At 36.4% G+C, this 16986-nt stretch overlaps 1 protein-coding gene across 18 annotated transcripts in view; it reads left to right on the top strand.

Moving 5' to 3' along the window:
* Positions 1 to 16986, top strand: part of PTPRF (protein tyrosine phosphatase receptor type F) — a 3404399-nt gene that overhangs the window by 3285448 nt on the left and 101965 nt on the right. For all 18 annotated transcript variants that reach the window (XM_044085436.1, XM_044085429.1, XM_044085440.1 and 15 more), the window contains one exon: positions 11281 to 11407. In XM_044085436.1, coding sequence (XP_043941371.1) covers positions 11281 to 11407 — 127 coding nt within the window. The remainder of the gene's footprint in view (positions 1 to 11280; positions 11408 to 16986) is intronic.

Here is a 16986-nt window from a genome sequence, read left to right as displayed (position 1 = left end):
GAGGCATGATATTTTTAAACCCATTCTTTTGCATGGATTTGTAAGTAATAATAAAACAAACAGTAATGGAGAAGGTACAAAATGTATTCCACATTGTTCTCTTGATATGTCAGTGGATACATCCAGCATTAGAAACATCATTCAAAATAAATGGAAAGTTATCAGTGATAACAAGGAGTTATTTGATGTTTTGGTAGAACAGCCTTTGTACATAAAAAAATAAGTTAGCTTTAAACATATGGTGGAGAATGCTGACACAAAGATTCATCCTTTAACAACTAACAAAGAAAGAGGGGACTTATAGTGGGTGCTGGGTTTGTAGATTTATTCATGAGGGCGCATACGTCATTTTGCCACACATTCCCTACAGAGTAAATTTTTCAGGAAGATTCCATTGTGGTTCTGTAGGGATTATTTATATTGGGCTGTGTTCGGGATGTGATCGATTTTGTGTTGGTATGACTGCAAGGTGTCTTAGAGCCAGAATAAAAGAACACCTGTATGCCATCAGGGTCATGATTGTAACAATGTCTTGTTCAAACATTCTGTTATTTGTAATAGGTTGGTACTAGGCTATCGGCCGTAGGGCCTGTACAAGCCTAGCCATAACAAGTCCCTGGCTATTTCTTCCCTGGACCCCTGTCTAGCAGGGTGACTGATGTGATCCCCGGGGTGAATTTCCTTTCTCCCATCCAATCATCAAGGTTCCTTTTGAAGAGGGCCAAAGAGGTACTCTGCTTGACATGTATGGGCAGTCTATTCCAGAGTCTGGGGAGTTTCTGGGTCAGGAACCTATCCCTCCAGCTTGTTTTTATTGTGATGACAAGATTTAGATCCCTGGAGCATGTGGCTCTGAGGGATTGGGATTTCTTTAAGTGTAGCATGTCCAACAGCTCTGGGTTTGACATGGCCTTGTATGTTAAGCAGAGATCACCTCGGAGTAGACAATATGCGACAGAGTATAGCTGGAGTTTTTTAAGGTGGTCAGCATAAGGCATCTTCTTTAGGCCTGTGATTCTTTTAGTCAGGTATTTCTGCAGCCTTTCCAGTTGCAGATGTCTTGAGAGGTACATACCAAATGGGGCGTTGTATTCTATAATGGGTCTAATGAGGGATGAGTACAGTGGGACACTGACCTCCTTTTTTCTGGATGAAAAGCCCTTAGTGATGAGGTGTGCCACATAGAAGGATTTCCTGACTGTTGTGATGATGTGGTTATTGAAGGTGAGACCACTGTCCACCTGTGTCCCTAAGTCTCATCACACATTCGGTGTTTATTGTACTGCCACCTATGTGATAATTCACGGATACATGTTTTTTCCCAAAGGGGTACCTATACATTTCTTGGCATTGAGCTTGAGCCCATGGCTCTGGCACCAAGCATCTGTTTCTGTAAGGCCCTTTTGTAGAGTATCCACATCATTTGGGGGTTCAATAATGGCTCCCAGTTTGCAGTCATCTGCGAACCTTGTTAGCCAGAGTCCCTTAGTGTTGGCCTGTACTTCAGAGAAGTAGATGCCAAACAAGAGAGGTCACAGGACTGAACCCTGAGGTACTCCACTTGTCTGGAGCTGGATTTGGAGTCAGCTACTTTTACAGTGTGGGTTCTGTCAGTAAGCCAGTTGGCAACCCATCGAGTGATATAGGGATTAATGCCCAGCTTAGTAAGTTTATCTGTGATTCCAGAGTGGGGGTTACTTTGCTGTTTTAGAACAGATTTGTGAGACAAAAGAGGTGGGGGCTTCAAAAACCAGGTAGAGAAGAAGGACGTTGAAGGCAAATAAAGCTGGGAGCTGATTCTCCCTATGAACATATCAACATAAAATGTGTTTTAAAAGAGAGAAAACTACTTGGTTATAAAACAGTTAACTATTAGAGTCAGTGTTTCATTGTTTAATTATTTAATTGAATAATTGAAGAGTTGTCATGGGTTGTGAACACATTGTTTATAAAAGTTGTTTTTTTAATTTTTGTTTATAAAAGTTGTTTTTTAATTTTTTTACTTGTTCAAAAGAAGTTTTACAAAAGCGGATATTAAAGGAAACTATGCTAACCTTGTTTTGTGAAAGTTCCTTTACGCATTACAGAGTGTTTTATTGATAATTTGGTTTATTTTACACTTTAGCCTCAGTTGTGGGTTTGTGTTTCATTATGACAGAACACTATTTTTTTTATATTTCCTTGGAAACATTTAGAAATTAAAAAGAAGAAAGCTATTAAAATGAGAGCCATGTGGTGTAAAAAAGTATATGAATGCAAAGATTTTCTGTGGAGATTATTAATAGGAAAACTACCCAAGTCAAATGTGCCATATAAAATAAAGCAAGAAAGGCTATGAATTCATTGTGATGAACTTGAAACAACAGAGATTTTTTAAAATGTATTAGAGTAAAGAAATTATGGAAAGAAATATGCAAAAATAAAATGTTGAAAGGTTTGGAAAAGGTAGAACATTTAAATATGGATATGTTGGAATATGGATATTACGAGAAGATATAACAAAAAGAAGTGAAGAAAATTGATAGAATAATATTTTATATTCTAAGGACAATATGGATGGAGAAATCTAATGAAGTCAGATGTACTGGAAAATGGATATTGGCAGAAATTCTAAAGAAAGTACATTATTGCCTTTGTAAAAAAAAAGGTGGGAGGAAGTGCTTAATATAAAATTGCTTTGTATTGTATTGAGTGTAAATTGTAAGTAATGTTTGTAATATCAGTTATCTAAATAATGTATATAAGGAATGATTATCAATAAAGAACCCCCTACTCTTAACTTTCAAGCTAGCAAATGAACACACGTGTCCTGTTCCTAGTGTAGTGGCAGTAGTAAGCAGTATTGAGATGGAGAAGGAAGTTTGTAAAGCACTGAAGGATTTGGACACTGTTTTCCAGTTGGATTTGTTTGCTGAAACAGAGAAAAAAGATGATATATTATAGGAGATGATCATACAGAGAAAGACAGAAAATGGCATGGATGTGCCTTGGGACAAAATGGACAAAACTCCAAAAAGAGGAGTCAGAATCACTTACAAAAGATATAAGAAAAGAATTGTATCAGAGACTGTTGGAGAAGGACTTGCAGGAGAACATGGAAAAGAAAATGAGTGGCAGTGCAAAAAGTTAACATGTTGTGAGGATTCAAAGTAAAAAAAAGATAAGGAACTGAAGAAGTATGACATTTGAATCAGCATAATGATTCCTTTGGGTGTAAGGGCTTGGGGTAAGAGCATTTATTTTTAATAAAGAAAGATATGTTTTGTGGCATTATATTTGAGACTGCATAGGGTATGGAGAACATTTGTGTGAATATGAAAAGAAAATAAATGATCCTTTGAATTTATATGTGGTGAAAGTATGTAACAAGGACACCAAGAAAAAAGTGCATGTATAGTTTCGGACAGAAGTTGAAAAAGAGACTTTGAAAAGACATTTGAAGGAAATATGCAGTGATTTAATGGACATTTCTAAAATATGATAACGGGTTTATGGACTGGTGGAAGGGGATGTAATGTTATACTAAAAACAATAAATGAAAAAAATGTGTACATATTCTAAGCATGATAAATGTGGAAGGAAAATAAGAGTTTGGTATTATTGGGGGCAACCCAAAATGTGACTTTCTTTGTGGAAAGGAATGTCAGGTGATAAGTAATCGGGATAAAAATAAATGTTTTTTGCTGGTGAATTGGGTCATGATGTAAAAAATTTTAGTGTTATTGCTGCAGTCAGGTGGGGTATTTGTGGATGGACTGTAAAAAAGAAGGGGGTGTGATTAAAAGTGAAGAAAAAAGAATAATGAGCAAAGGGGAATGTATGAGAGGAAGGAGAGATAGAAGGAAGCTTAAGAAAAAAAGTCGGCAAGGATAAAAAAGACTAGATAGAATGGCCTGAAGTAAGTGTTGGTAAGAATATAAATTGGAATGTAGTAAAAGGAAAAAATATATTGGGAAATGAATAAAATATAGGAAAAGGAAGTCTAAAAGCATAAACGTGAAAGAAAAAGGAAATAGGTGACATGCACTTAATGCTATGGTGAAATAAAAGAATGGTGTAAGAAAATATTTAAGTAAGAAATAATTTAAGTATAAATGCCTTTAAGTTAAAAAGAAGGAAAAGTCACTTTAGAGTGCTTTTAGTAAATGTGAATAGTATTATGAATATACTTAGGAGGACAGGAGTTTTGGAATGGTGTTATAAACATGCTATGGATGTTATTGTGTTATTAGAGGATGAAAGGTTTTTAACAACTGAGGAAAGGATGCAAACAGAAAATTTGTGGGGTGGAAATATAACATGGAAATTAGGAAATGAGCATTGCTCTGGAATATCTGTGTTTATGTATAATATCAGTCAAGATTTTGGATGTGACATTGGTAAGGATGGGAAGGTTAACTATTGTGGACTTGAATATTGTAATGGCAGGAGGTTTTGGCTGTGATTAAGGTGGACCCCCCCCCCAAAAAAAAGGGGGAGTGATGTAAGAAAAATGCAAGAAGTTATGAGATGTGGGTTAAGTTAGTTGTTTGAAATAGGTCAGTTGACATATAGATTGGGTATACTTAGATATGAAATTATTTTGTGTTATCAGAAGGTTTAAGTATAGTAGAAGGTGAAGCAGTTGTAATGGTGTTTTCAAGTCATTTAGCAATATAGGTGTTGGTGATGGAAGATAAGGAATATATTAGAATAGGAAAAGGAGTAAAAGAATAAAGGAGAAATTATGGAATGAAAGTGGGAACAGAGTACTATTACAGTTATGGAAGGATCATATACTGGTAACTCTGAGGGTTTTTAAATTGGGTTGAATGGTGGATTCAGTTTAAAAAGAAATATAAAAAAGTTTTTTTTCCAATGGCTTAATGATGTAAGAAAGGAAGAAAAAGGAAAGCATAGAGAAATATGAGAATGCATTAGAGAATTTAGACACTAATGTAAAAGAATATTGTGATAAAGAAAAGGAAATGTATAAAAGAAATCAAGAAAAAAAAGAAGACATTGTTTAAACAAAAATATTATTTACAAAGAAAAAGAGAAATGTGTCTGTATATTTGGGTAAAATAATGAAGACAGCAGTATAATGAGGGAAGTAAATATAAAAAGAAAGGTAAAAAACACAAAAATAAATTGAGTATAGGAGTACAGTGTGTGGAAGATAAGGATAAGGGTAAGAAGAAAGAAAATAAGAGAGAATACGGAAGATAAAAAAGTAAGAACAAGTTAAGGAAGAATCTGAAAAGAAAATTACTGTGTGTGAGATAGATAAGGTACTTAGAAAAGTGAATTTAGATTCGGTTTTATGTCCAGAGGAAATAGGATATGGAATGTATAAGAATGCAATGGATTGGCAAAGAGAGTATTTTATAAATGTTTTGAATGAGTGGTTAAGTGAAGGTTTTCTGATAAGGAATTATGTAGTGGGATGTTAAAATGTATATAGAAGAAAGATGAAAAATAAACTGGAGACCTGTTATGTTAAATGATACAGATTATAATATTTTTATGAAAATAATACAGAAAAGAATGGAAAGAAAAAAGAGAGATGCCATGGAAGAAAGTATATATGACATAAAGGGAAAGATTTACCAATAATTGTTAATTATTGCGAGAGAAATTGTGGATGATATTAGAAATAGAAGACAGGATGTGAAACTTATGGTAGGAGATATTAGTGTAAATTATTTGATACAATAGCTCATGATGTTTTACAGGAAGTAACTGAAAAATATGCTTTAAGTAATAAAATTAGGAAAGTTTGCATGTTGACATATGAAAACAATAAAGTAGTAGTGAATGGACAGCTGAATAAAGAAATGTGTGTGTGATACAAGGTAAGGATGTCCAGTGAGTGGAACATTGCTCGCTTTAGTTATGAATATGTTAGTGGATGAGATAAGTTTTAAAATGAAAGATGCTAGTTATGTGATGCAGAAGGTGGTGACTTGGGTACTTTTGACATGTGTAGATGATATAATTGCTGGGAATAAAATATTGATGTGGGAGGTGATATTTTGTTTGAGTGGATGTTTGAAAGAAATAGGTATTACATTAAATAAAGATAAAAGTAAAGGATTGGATGATGTGGTGAAAATAGGGGGTGTGTATTTTTCTTTGAATGAAGTGTCAGTGTTGAGAATAAAAGTTGGAAATAAATATGTAAATAGGATCCAATGGGAGAAGTTGTTAAAAGAAATATGTTCTTTATGGAAACATACAGGTTATCATTTGAAAAAAAAATGTCATTTAATAAATGCATTGCTAATGGGAAAGACAGCATATTTGTCAAATGTGTTTATGATTCCAACAAAATATGTAAAAAGAGATAATGCAAGTAGTATTTTTATTTATATGGTGGTTCTAGATTCAACCCAGTGAAAAGAGGGGTGTTGTCTGTGAGTGGAAATGAAGGAGAATTGGGTTAGTAAATCCATTTTTATTCTGTTTTGAACTTATATAAAGTGTTACTGTGGGTAAAGGAAGATTGTGAGAGAGTAGTGAAAATATTTAAATGTAAGTAGAAAATATTTGGGGGAAATTATGGCAAAAAAAGCAAAAGAGAAAGTGTGTATAAGTGAGATGAAAATTTATCAAGATAAGATAATTTGGAAAAATGAAACATGGAAAATAAAGAATGATAATATAGAGAAAGAAAAGTGTGATACATAAATGTAATGATACAATATTAATATGTAAATAGGAAAATTCATCAGAAGTAGTAAATAAAGATATCCAGTTAAGAAAGAAATGATGTGTCAAGATAGTAGAATGTCAAGATTTTTTATGGAGACTGGTAGTATATAAGCTACCAGTAAAAGGAAATATGCTGTATAAAAAAAAAGCTGAAATAACTGTTTAATTTTGTGGAAATTAAGAATCTGCACAACATTTTTTTGAAATGTAAAAGGGTGGTGGAATTATGGGAAAAGTTGCGTGAAAAAAACTTTCTTGAATATTAAAAATGTAAACAAGCTATGGATATGATTATTTATGGATATTATAGAAACACAAACAAAGACTTCCCAGGCTGCGTTTTACACGAACTTCAGAACGAGCTGGCTCCCCATCTAAGCACCATATTCAATCATAGTCTCACGTGAGGCTTTATGCCCACTGAACGGCGCACAGCAACAGTTATCCCACTTCACAAAGGGGGAGCCACCACTGATCCTGGGAACTGTTGCCCTATTAGCCTGATCTGCAAGGCCATGGAACGTATCATCATGGAACTCATAAACAAAGACATTGGTAACCTCCAAACTCTGTACCCCACCCAGTTCGGGTTTGTGAAAGGCAGATCATGCCTTCTGAACCTGATCGACTTCTTTGAGGCAGTCACTAAAGCCATAGACGAGGGTAAGGTGGTTCACACAGCCTATCTTGACTTCGCCAAGGCTTTCGACACCATCCCCCATTTTGGAATTATAGCTAAACTCACTAAACTAGGTATAAATCCCTACGTCACAAGATGGGTTGTCACCTGGCTTACTGACAGAACCCACACTGTAAAAGTTGCAGACTCCAAATCTGACTTCAAACCAGAGACAAGTGGAGTACCACAGGGTTCAGTCCTGGACCTCTCCTGTTTGGTATCTACTTTTCTGAAGTACAGGCTAACACAAAAGGCCTCTGGCTAATGAAGTTCGCAGATGACTGCAAGCTTGGAGTCATAGTGGAGTCCCCAAATGATGTGGACATCCTACAGAAGGGGCCTCACTGAGACAGATGCCTGGTGTCAGAGGCATGGCCTCAAGCTCAATACCAAAAATTGCATTATCATCCCCTTTGGTAAAAACTCTGTACCCATGAACTACCACATAAACGGCAGTCTACTTAACGCCGAATGTGTGATAAGAGACCTTGGGACCCAGGTGGACAGTAGTCATTCCTTTGATAATCACATCGCCACAGTAGTCAGGAAATCCTGTGTGTGGCATACCTCCTCACAAAAGGGTTCTCATCCAGGTAAAAAGAGGTCATTGTTCCCCTCTATTCGGCAGTCATTAGACCCATTATAAAATCCCCTTTTGGAATGTACCTCACAAGACATCTGCAGCAGCTGGAAAGGCCACAGAAGTACCTCACAAAGAGGATTATTGGCCTCAAACAGATGCCCTACACTGACAGTCTCAAAAAACTCCAGCTTTACTTTGTAGCATATCACCTACTCAGAAGAGATCTCTGCCCAACATATAAAGCTGTATTAAACCCGGAGCTGTTGGACCTGCTACACATTAAGAAATCCCGATCCCTCCGAGCTACATGCTCTAGGGACCTAAACCTTGTCACCACAATAAACAGGACATACTGGAGAGATAGATTCCTGTCCCAGAGACTTCCTATACTCTGGAATAAGCTACCCATCTTATGTCAAGCAAAGTTCCTCATTAGTACTCTTCAAGAAAAATTTTATGAGTGGATGGGAAATAGGAAATACACCCCGGGGATCACTTCTGTGGCTCTGCTTGACAGGGGCACAGGAAATTAACTTTCTTGGGTAGTGTAAGCCAGAGAACCTTGTTGGCTAGGCTTACTTAGGCCCTTGGGCCGATAGCCTAGTACCTACCTATGAACCTAAGAATATGTGAAAAAGATAGAAAAAAAAGTTATTTTATGTAGTAGGAGTAATTTGGAGTGAAATAATGAAATTTTGTTTAATGGAGAATGGATTTTAGCAATGATATTGAATAAAATCAGGTTATGGTTATGGAAAAAGGAGTGAGGGTCATGTATGAAAAGTAAATATGGTAAAGGAAATAACTATGAAAATGCAAATATATATATGTGTATGTAAATACCAATTTGTATAATTAAAGGACTCTTTCTGTTTTGATAAGTGCCATGGGCTCTTTTATATCCACCCAAGGTAACACTAGTTTAGGCAGGTGGGATCTCTGTTTTAACAGCTCATCTGAAGACTGACATACTTAGGAGTGCAGTTTGATCTTTGATGAACAGTTTTTGATTATACCATATAGTTGCTGTGACACGAATACAGTCATGGTTCACGTTAAACAGCTTATCCCTTTAGTTTATGACTTGATATGCAATACTTTTCACAGCAGAGCCTCTGAATTTGTTTACAAAACAGTCTATTTTAAAATCCTTTTCAAGTCAAGGTCCAGCCTGTATTATTATGAATCCTTTCTGAGTTAAAGGAAAACTCCACCCTCTCATACAGTTTAACTCAATCATTAGGTTTCTTTTCTCCCTACAGTATGGTTTCAGCATTGTGCAGGTACCAGAAACCTGGTTGTACTTTTTAAAACTTTTATTTCCTTGCATTGGAGTCAAAGGAAGAGAAAGCCCACCTACTTTTTTTTAAACTCAACTTCTGACATACTTTGCAGAGAAATCCGTCTCTACCTGCATGCAATATAATAGTTAATTCTGTAGTTTACCCTGTCAGGTACTGCTGTCAGTCTTAGATGGGCAGTTAATCCTGCTAATGTGAGGAACACAGCAGCTGATATACAAAGTGACAGGAAGCTGTGGAACTGTTTTTCACGTTTTTTTATTTCAGAGGTGAGGGGAACTTAACACTCCCTTTTCATAGCAAAGCAAAGGCAATTGTTAACTCTTCTGACAAATTTACATAAGCAGCAACATAGTATTGAAATGCTAAGCTTTAAATGTTATTTATAATAGTTTATATGTTAAGATAACTTAAATGTGGTATCAAAGATTTTTTATGACATTTAGAGAAAAGTCAGAAAATATTTTTTCTTGCAAAGTATCACTGCATTTACCATTTTCAAGCACCCCCCCCCCTTTTGCAGGCCAGAACTGGAGAGAGAGTGTCAGGTGGCAACCCTATCAACTAGGTGCACTGATACTGTTCATAAAAAGGTCTTTTATGCTTTTTTGTGACATCCTTCCAGAGGGGGGTGCATATCTGGTACATGCAGATCCATCGTAAGAGACTCCCACTGACTTTGAGCCAGTCTTTACATTGTTAGAGTGCAACCATAATATACAGCTGAATTTGCTTTGACATTCATGTACTATGTGCCCTTGCATTAAAAACATTAAGAAATGGAAATCAGAAGTACTTAACTGCATTTAAATGCATACACACACACACACACACACACACACACACACACATTTTATACACATATATGCACACACACACACACACATATACTAATATATATATATATATATATATATATATATATATGTGTGTGTGTGTGTGTGTGTGTGTGTGTGTGTGTGCAATATGTGTGCATGCAATGAATTATTTATAATAAACAACATAGTATAGTTTAGCATTATTAATGCATACATTCTAGTAAATGTTGCTCAATGATTTACCTGGTCACTGTTTCACACTGGCTATGTGTTGCACAATATTGGTCAATGTCTTTGTCAGTATGTTTTTTGTATTGCTAAGTGCATTTAATAATTGTTATTATCTTTTTGCCAATGTAGTCTAAGTGGTGGCTGAAAAGGGTCCTGGGACCAGTTCACTTTCCTGGCTACCAAATTATAAATAAATATGAAATAGAAAAAAAGGAGGGTGAACATGACAGAAGTAATTGAGGAACTAGTAAAGCACATTTTAAGTCTGCATCATTCATGAGAGAGAAAAACTTCCCACTGAAGGCTTTGGAGAAGTAGCAGACAGACTGTTTAGAGTTCTACTACTTGTCACTTGTAATATTACAGCAAGGATCATTTACTGCAGTGAGAGTTTTAATACATCAGCATGAGAGTGTGGGTGAGGGTTTGTCAAATCTTTTAAGACTACATAAGACGACTCTTACAAAAAAACTCTTATTTATATACTTTCTTTTGCTGCAAGTAGCTAACAGCTATTTATAGCATAGATAAGGCTCTGACAGACACATAAATGAGGCTCAGTCAGGTAAACACAGAAGCAGAAGCAGCTCTGTTACAAAAGTTGTGTTTAGATGAGTGTTTCACAGTCCTGCCATTTTGTCTTAATGGCATGAGAAAACAGCACCACTTCCTTATGTCTAGCATTAGTCATATAAAGAGGACTTGAAATGTATTCTGGGAAGAAGGAATGAAAGCAAGAAAACAAGATTATGTTACCAACGCATGCCCCATCATCCGCAAGTTTGAGAGAAACACATTAAAATTGTAAAAGAAGCACTTGGAGTGATTTTGAGGCATTAAAATAGCACAAAAACAGATACAATGAAAAAAAGTTTTGAGTTCTAAGGTGGAGTTTTCCTTTAGGAGCAATCTGTGGTATATTCAATGGTGCTTAATAGTTTTTTTGCTCTTTTTGTCTTTTCTTTTATATTACAGGCAGCAAAAAGCATACATTGCTACCCAGGGACCCTTAGCTGAAACAACAGAGGATTTCTGGCGTATGTTGTGGGAGCACAATTCCACCATCGTGGTGATGCTGACAAAACTGAGAGAGATGGGAAGGGTAAGGAATATTTACTTGCCTTTTGTCATATGTACTGAAATTAACAGGTTACATGTACATGGTGGCATTTTGTGTGTGGAGAGGGTGATGGTGAGAGACCCAGAGCATTCTGTACCTCTGAAAGGCTGGGTGATGGGATTCATTAGCAAAGATGATTTTTTTTTATCTTAATAGCAAGTGCAGTGTTATCTCCTTGACTATTTACCAGTAAACGAAAGGAAGGTCCTGTTTAAGACAGGGATATAAATTGTTACTTTGGACATACAGCCATCTGACTTTTGATATAGGTTTGTTATTTAACAGTAGTTGAGACTCTATTCATGTGCCTTTTCACAAGACTTGCTGTAATAAAAGATATAATGCTGCTGTTGCATTCCTGAAGGACATGAGGCCTTAAAGGGTTTTCAGGAGGAAAAGTTGCTGCAGCAAACACATTTTAGGTTTGCTTAATCTTCCTTGTCCCTTTCTGTGTGTACCTGTGTCTGAAACCTCTTTCCTTCATTTTCACTTTTTACAATCACTTGTTTCACTGGTGTTCTATTCAGGTGTCAGTTTTGGATCGGTGAAGCAGTCTTATTTATACAGAGCTTTTTCTTAGCCCAGCGTGTTTTTAAAAACTGCACTTTGACTGGTAGTGACGTGACTGCATCTGTGATTGCAGTCAGTGTGTTTTCTCTCTCTCTCACACACACACACACACTGAAAACTGCTTGCACTAGCCTTATAGGAAAGTGTAAGGTATCAGAATATCTGTTTTTCTTTTTTCTGGAGAACAGGAGGGAATTTCTGGCAATGAGGGAGGGGCACAAACCTAGGATGTTGGTGATAGAAGAGAGTATTGTAATGTCACTGATGGAAACACAAAATCACTGACTGGTCTGCCGCTGAGAGAATTCTGTTATCTCTTTGAATGTTTGTGTCTTTACCTGGTTGTTTAATTATATAAGTTGGGCAGATCAAATTGCCACTGTGGTAGAGCAGGTGTTTCCAGAAAGGGTTGCTTTTTCAAGTGCTTGTACCTTAAGTGTTGTTACTGTGTTTTCGCAATGCATTAAGTGCTTATCCTTCTTTCCTGACTTTTTTGTTGCAGCAGTATGTTTGGCCCTAAATATAGGGCTTAAATATGCACTCGAAGAACATAGTGTCTCAAAGATGAAGCCAGTGTTTCCTAAGTTTCTATTACCTTGAGATGTGGATAGTAAAGGAAGGAGGGCTTCTACCTCAGAAAATGCTTATGTTTTGATTTTGTTGTTTTAAAATAGCAGAAAACTATGTTTAGCTTGAGAACATGTTTTAAGTTTTATGTATACTCGAGCATATAGTTTTGTACAGTTGTTGAATAAATGCGTTTAGAGCTGTTTTGATTATTAATAGTGGACCCTCCCAGGGGATGAACTGGGGGAGGCTTAGAGAACATTGCAGTATAGTCAGATGATGATGACAACATTCAAATGATAAAAGATGAAGCTGTTTACATCCGCATGCACAAACTGCACATGTTCGGGCTGTTATGGAGAAGTATGGAATATGCAAAGCCATGGAGTGAATTATCATGGAAATGATCAACAAGGATGTTGGCAAGCTGCAGACACTGGACTCATCTGAGTTTGGTTTTAAGGGAAGGTCTTGAATGCTTAACCTGTTAGACTTCTTTGAGAGGGTCACCATGGATATGGATAATGGGAAAATGGTGAATGCCATCTACCTTGACTTTACTAAGGCTTTCTATACCATACCCCATTCTGGTATTGTTGACTAACTCTCAGAACTAGGCATAAATCTCTACATAACTCTCTAGATAGCCAGCTGGCTCACAGATAGGACCCAAGATGTCAGGATTGGAGAGGCCACTTCCACCAAGAGACCTGTCACCAGCAGAGTTCCCCAGTAATCTGTATATGGCCTGCTCCTGTTTGGCATCCACGTTACAGAAGTCAAAGCTAATGTCAAAGGCCTCTGGTTCAACAAGTTCCTAAATGGCTGTAAATTGGGAGCTGTAATAGATTCCCCATGACACCAACATTCTACAAGAAACTCTAACACAACCAGATGACTAGTGAGAAAGTTACAGATTAAAACCCAATGCAAAGAAATGCATTGTAGTGCCGTTTGAGAAAGCATCTACCCAAACTAATTACTTAATTGATAAAACAACTCTAAGAGTTGACCTGATAGGGGTCTAGGAACATATGTAGACAGTAATTTGGCCTGTGACCAACACCTAGACAAGACAGTAAGAAAATCATTCTGTAGCATCCAGGTCAAAGGAAGTAATAGTATCATTCCACTCAGTTTTTATCAGACCTATCATTGAGTACATTGCCCTCTTTGGCACGTACCTAGCCAGGCACTTGCAACAGTTGGAAATCCTTCAAAGGTTCCTCATCAGGAGAATCCTTGGTATAAATACCCTGTCCTACACAGGTCACCTTAAGGTCCTTTCTCTGTAGTTGGTCTCTTACAGGTTACTGAGAGGTGATATATGCCTGGCATATAAGGCGTCTTCAGGTCCTGCAGTGATGGATCTCTTGCACTTCTGCAAGAGAAACAACACCAGAAACACTAGATCCAAGGACCTGAACTTTATCTGCAACATAAATAGAACCTGCTGGAGGGACTGATGTGTGTCTCAAAGGATCCCCGTGCTATGGAATAAGCTCCCCATCTACGCAAAGCAGAGTTCATCCCTGACCCTGTTCAACAAAAACCTTGATCATTGGATGGGAAATCACAGATTCACCCCTGGCCTGGCCTTCCAGGTCTCTGATGGACAGAGGTAGACAGTAACTAATTTAATCCCCAACTAACATACCCCCTCCCAAATACATAACCCTTCACTACCTCCTTACTAACACCCCACCATATAGGCATCCAAGTAACTCTGGGACAAAACTGGGTTGGGTTGCATAACTAGGTTTGTAAAGACCCTGGTAGTTATTAGCCTTGTATGAACCTGCAAAACTGTGGAAGGTATAGATACTACAGAGGTACTGTAAGATAGGTACCCAACAAGAATGATGTCAGATATGTGCCCAACAGAGAAGTCAGTTTTAGATCCTAGAGAATATAAGTAAGGGATAATGTTTTAACTAAGTATTTCATTTTAAAGCCACAGCAAGTGCATGCATTTCTGCACACTGAAGAATGAACTTAGTGCAAGTTTAAAAAAGTTGTACGTTAACCTTTCCATAATGCTGCAAAAAAGAAAAAAATGAATCAACTGAATGGAATGAAGTAAATATTTTTAATAGTATACGAGTAATATAGACTTTGTGTGTTTTCTCCAGAAATTAAACTAAATACACAATATATAGCTTTATCACTGAACAAACAATGCAATGGATGAGTCATGAGTCAAAAGCATGTTTTTGATGTTTTCTTTCTTATTTGGACGTGAGTTGGAAATTTAAAGTCCAGCTAAAATATAGTGAATGAAAATTAAATCACTTAGCCTTAAATTTTTGGTTGGGACATTTTACAGGGACTTAATTTTATGAATGTCATCCAATAAAAGTGTTTTAAGTTATGGTGAAGAATGACATTTAAAATGTGTCTTTTAAATGACATTTAAAAACAATACTGCATAATATGTATGAAAACAGGACTAGAAATATGTATGTTGTGTAGGAGTGAGGCCAAGTTAATGAAATGTGTTTAAACTTTATATAAGAATTAAATATTGAACAAATAGATGTAAAAAAAGAGCATGAATTATTTTTTGAAAGCATAAGGAAACTGGTTAATCTGAATTAATGCAAGATAGAGTTGGATGTACAGGGCAAAGGAGTACTGTACATGTAGAGGAAGCAGATAAACAAGATGATCATGTAAAGAGAATGTGAGGTAAACAGAGGTCATGTGGAGAAGTTTGAAAGAGTCAGGAAAAGAAGGGTTAACACTTTTTAAGGAACAGGCAACAGGAATGTACCTGTACCTAAATCAGGTTTTATGTAATGCTGATGAATTTGATTCCTCAAGAAGGCTTGGGGGGGGTTGAAATCAAAGTTATTAGTAATAGCCGTTGGGGAAAAAAGTAGATGGAAATAAAGAAATTGGAAAGAAGATCGAGGAGGTTGACAAAGAACTGTGCAGAAGTGCAGACGTCCCTGCACCATCTCCCCATATCATGATGAGTCTCCACTCTGCAGCTGTGGCTCTGTTGTCATGGCAGCAGCATAAGCCAGGCAGGTACCACCTTCCTTGCCTCTTGGATGGGCTCACCCAAGCTCCCTGCCTGCACTGTCAAGCACCTGAGCAGCTAGTCAAACTTGAGTTATCTGGGCCAAATTCAGGTTTTTACCTGTGTATGTCACCAGTGCAACTTGGGAATAATGGTTTACCAGGTGAATGTGCAAGCCATTAGGTGATTTAATAGAGATGTCAGTAGTATTTCAGGAGACACTAAGTGATGTGTATAATAGAAATTCAAAGGATGGCTTCCATATTATGAAGAAGAATAAAAAGATAGTTGAATTGTTGCCTTCTTTGTTAAAGATAGACTGTAGAACAATAGTGAAAATTGCAAACACAGGTTAAGGAAAAGTATGCAGGATAATTTTGTCACTGAGAGCATACCTTTGAAGAAGAGTGATATTTTTACTCTCTTAAGAAATGTATTTGAAGATGTTGAGAAAGATAATTTAAGTAGGTATATACTTTTAGTTAAAGGTTTTAGTGAGTCACAAGTTATTGATGAACTTGGTTACCATGGAAATGTGACAGCTTATAAATGTGCAAATGCATATAATTCTTTGGATAAGGTGGCTTCATATAACTGTACCAGGTAAAATGCAGTTGGTGGTTAGGGTCTTTAAAGTGATATTGGGATACCTACTGAGTCCAGTTCTTCATGACATGCCATATAGTTAACTTTTTAAGAATTTTATAAAGCTAGAGGCCATAAAACTGGCCTAAAGATAAAAAAAAAAAAAAAAAGATAAAACAAGGCATTTATGCATATCATATGCAGAAGACCTAAATTTTTGAAGGAGCAGCAATATCACTTCATATCAAATGAGCTTATTTAAAACAAGCCTGGCACTGTGCTTGAAATATATTAAAAGAGATGAGATAATATAGAACTGCTATTTGTGAAATGTTCTGAAAAGACAATGAATGTTCAGTAAATAGTTAAGTAATATATGAAACTAGTGAACATAACCAGCTTCAGCTATTTGATTGACTTACTCGAAACAGATCAGTATTTGAAAAGACTTTATGAAAAATGTTTGTATAGTAACGGGATATACAAAGAGCGTTTTTGTTTGAAAGTTTGAAGAAAGAAAGGAAATTGATTATATAAGCCAGAAGGTCTGTATATGATATAGAACAGTCTTATAGCTGACACAGTTGGACCCCAGTAGTCTGTGCCTGTTTAAATTATTTTTGTTAATCTGTGCAGTACTCCTGTGATGTCACTGTACTTGCAGTATTATGAAACTGACTGATTAGTTAGTAATAGTTTGTTTTATAAGTAGTAAAATAAAACTGTTATGTGCAGTTCTTACTGCTGTTACATTCTTATTCTTTGTGCTTATGGCATGGTAATATTAGCAATTTAGTAACATAGTTTTACAGTT

The sequence above is a fragment of the Protopterus annectens genome, chromosome 10.part0, assembly GCF_019279795.1.
Source record: "Protopterus annectens isolate FY-2018-M chromosome 10.part0, PAN1.0, whole genome shotgun sequence".
In the NCBI taxonomy this organism is placed as follows: domain Eukaryota; kingdom Metazoa; phylum Chordata; order Ceratodontiformes; family Protopteridae; genus Protopterus; species Protopterus annectens.
This window is presented reverse-complemented; position numbering and strand designations above follow the sequence as displayed.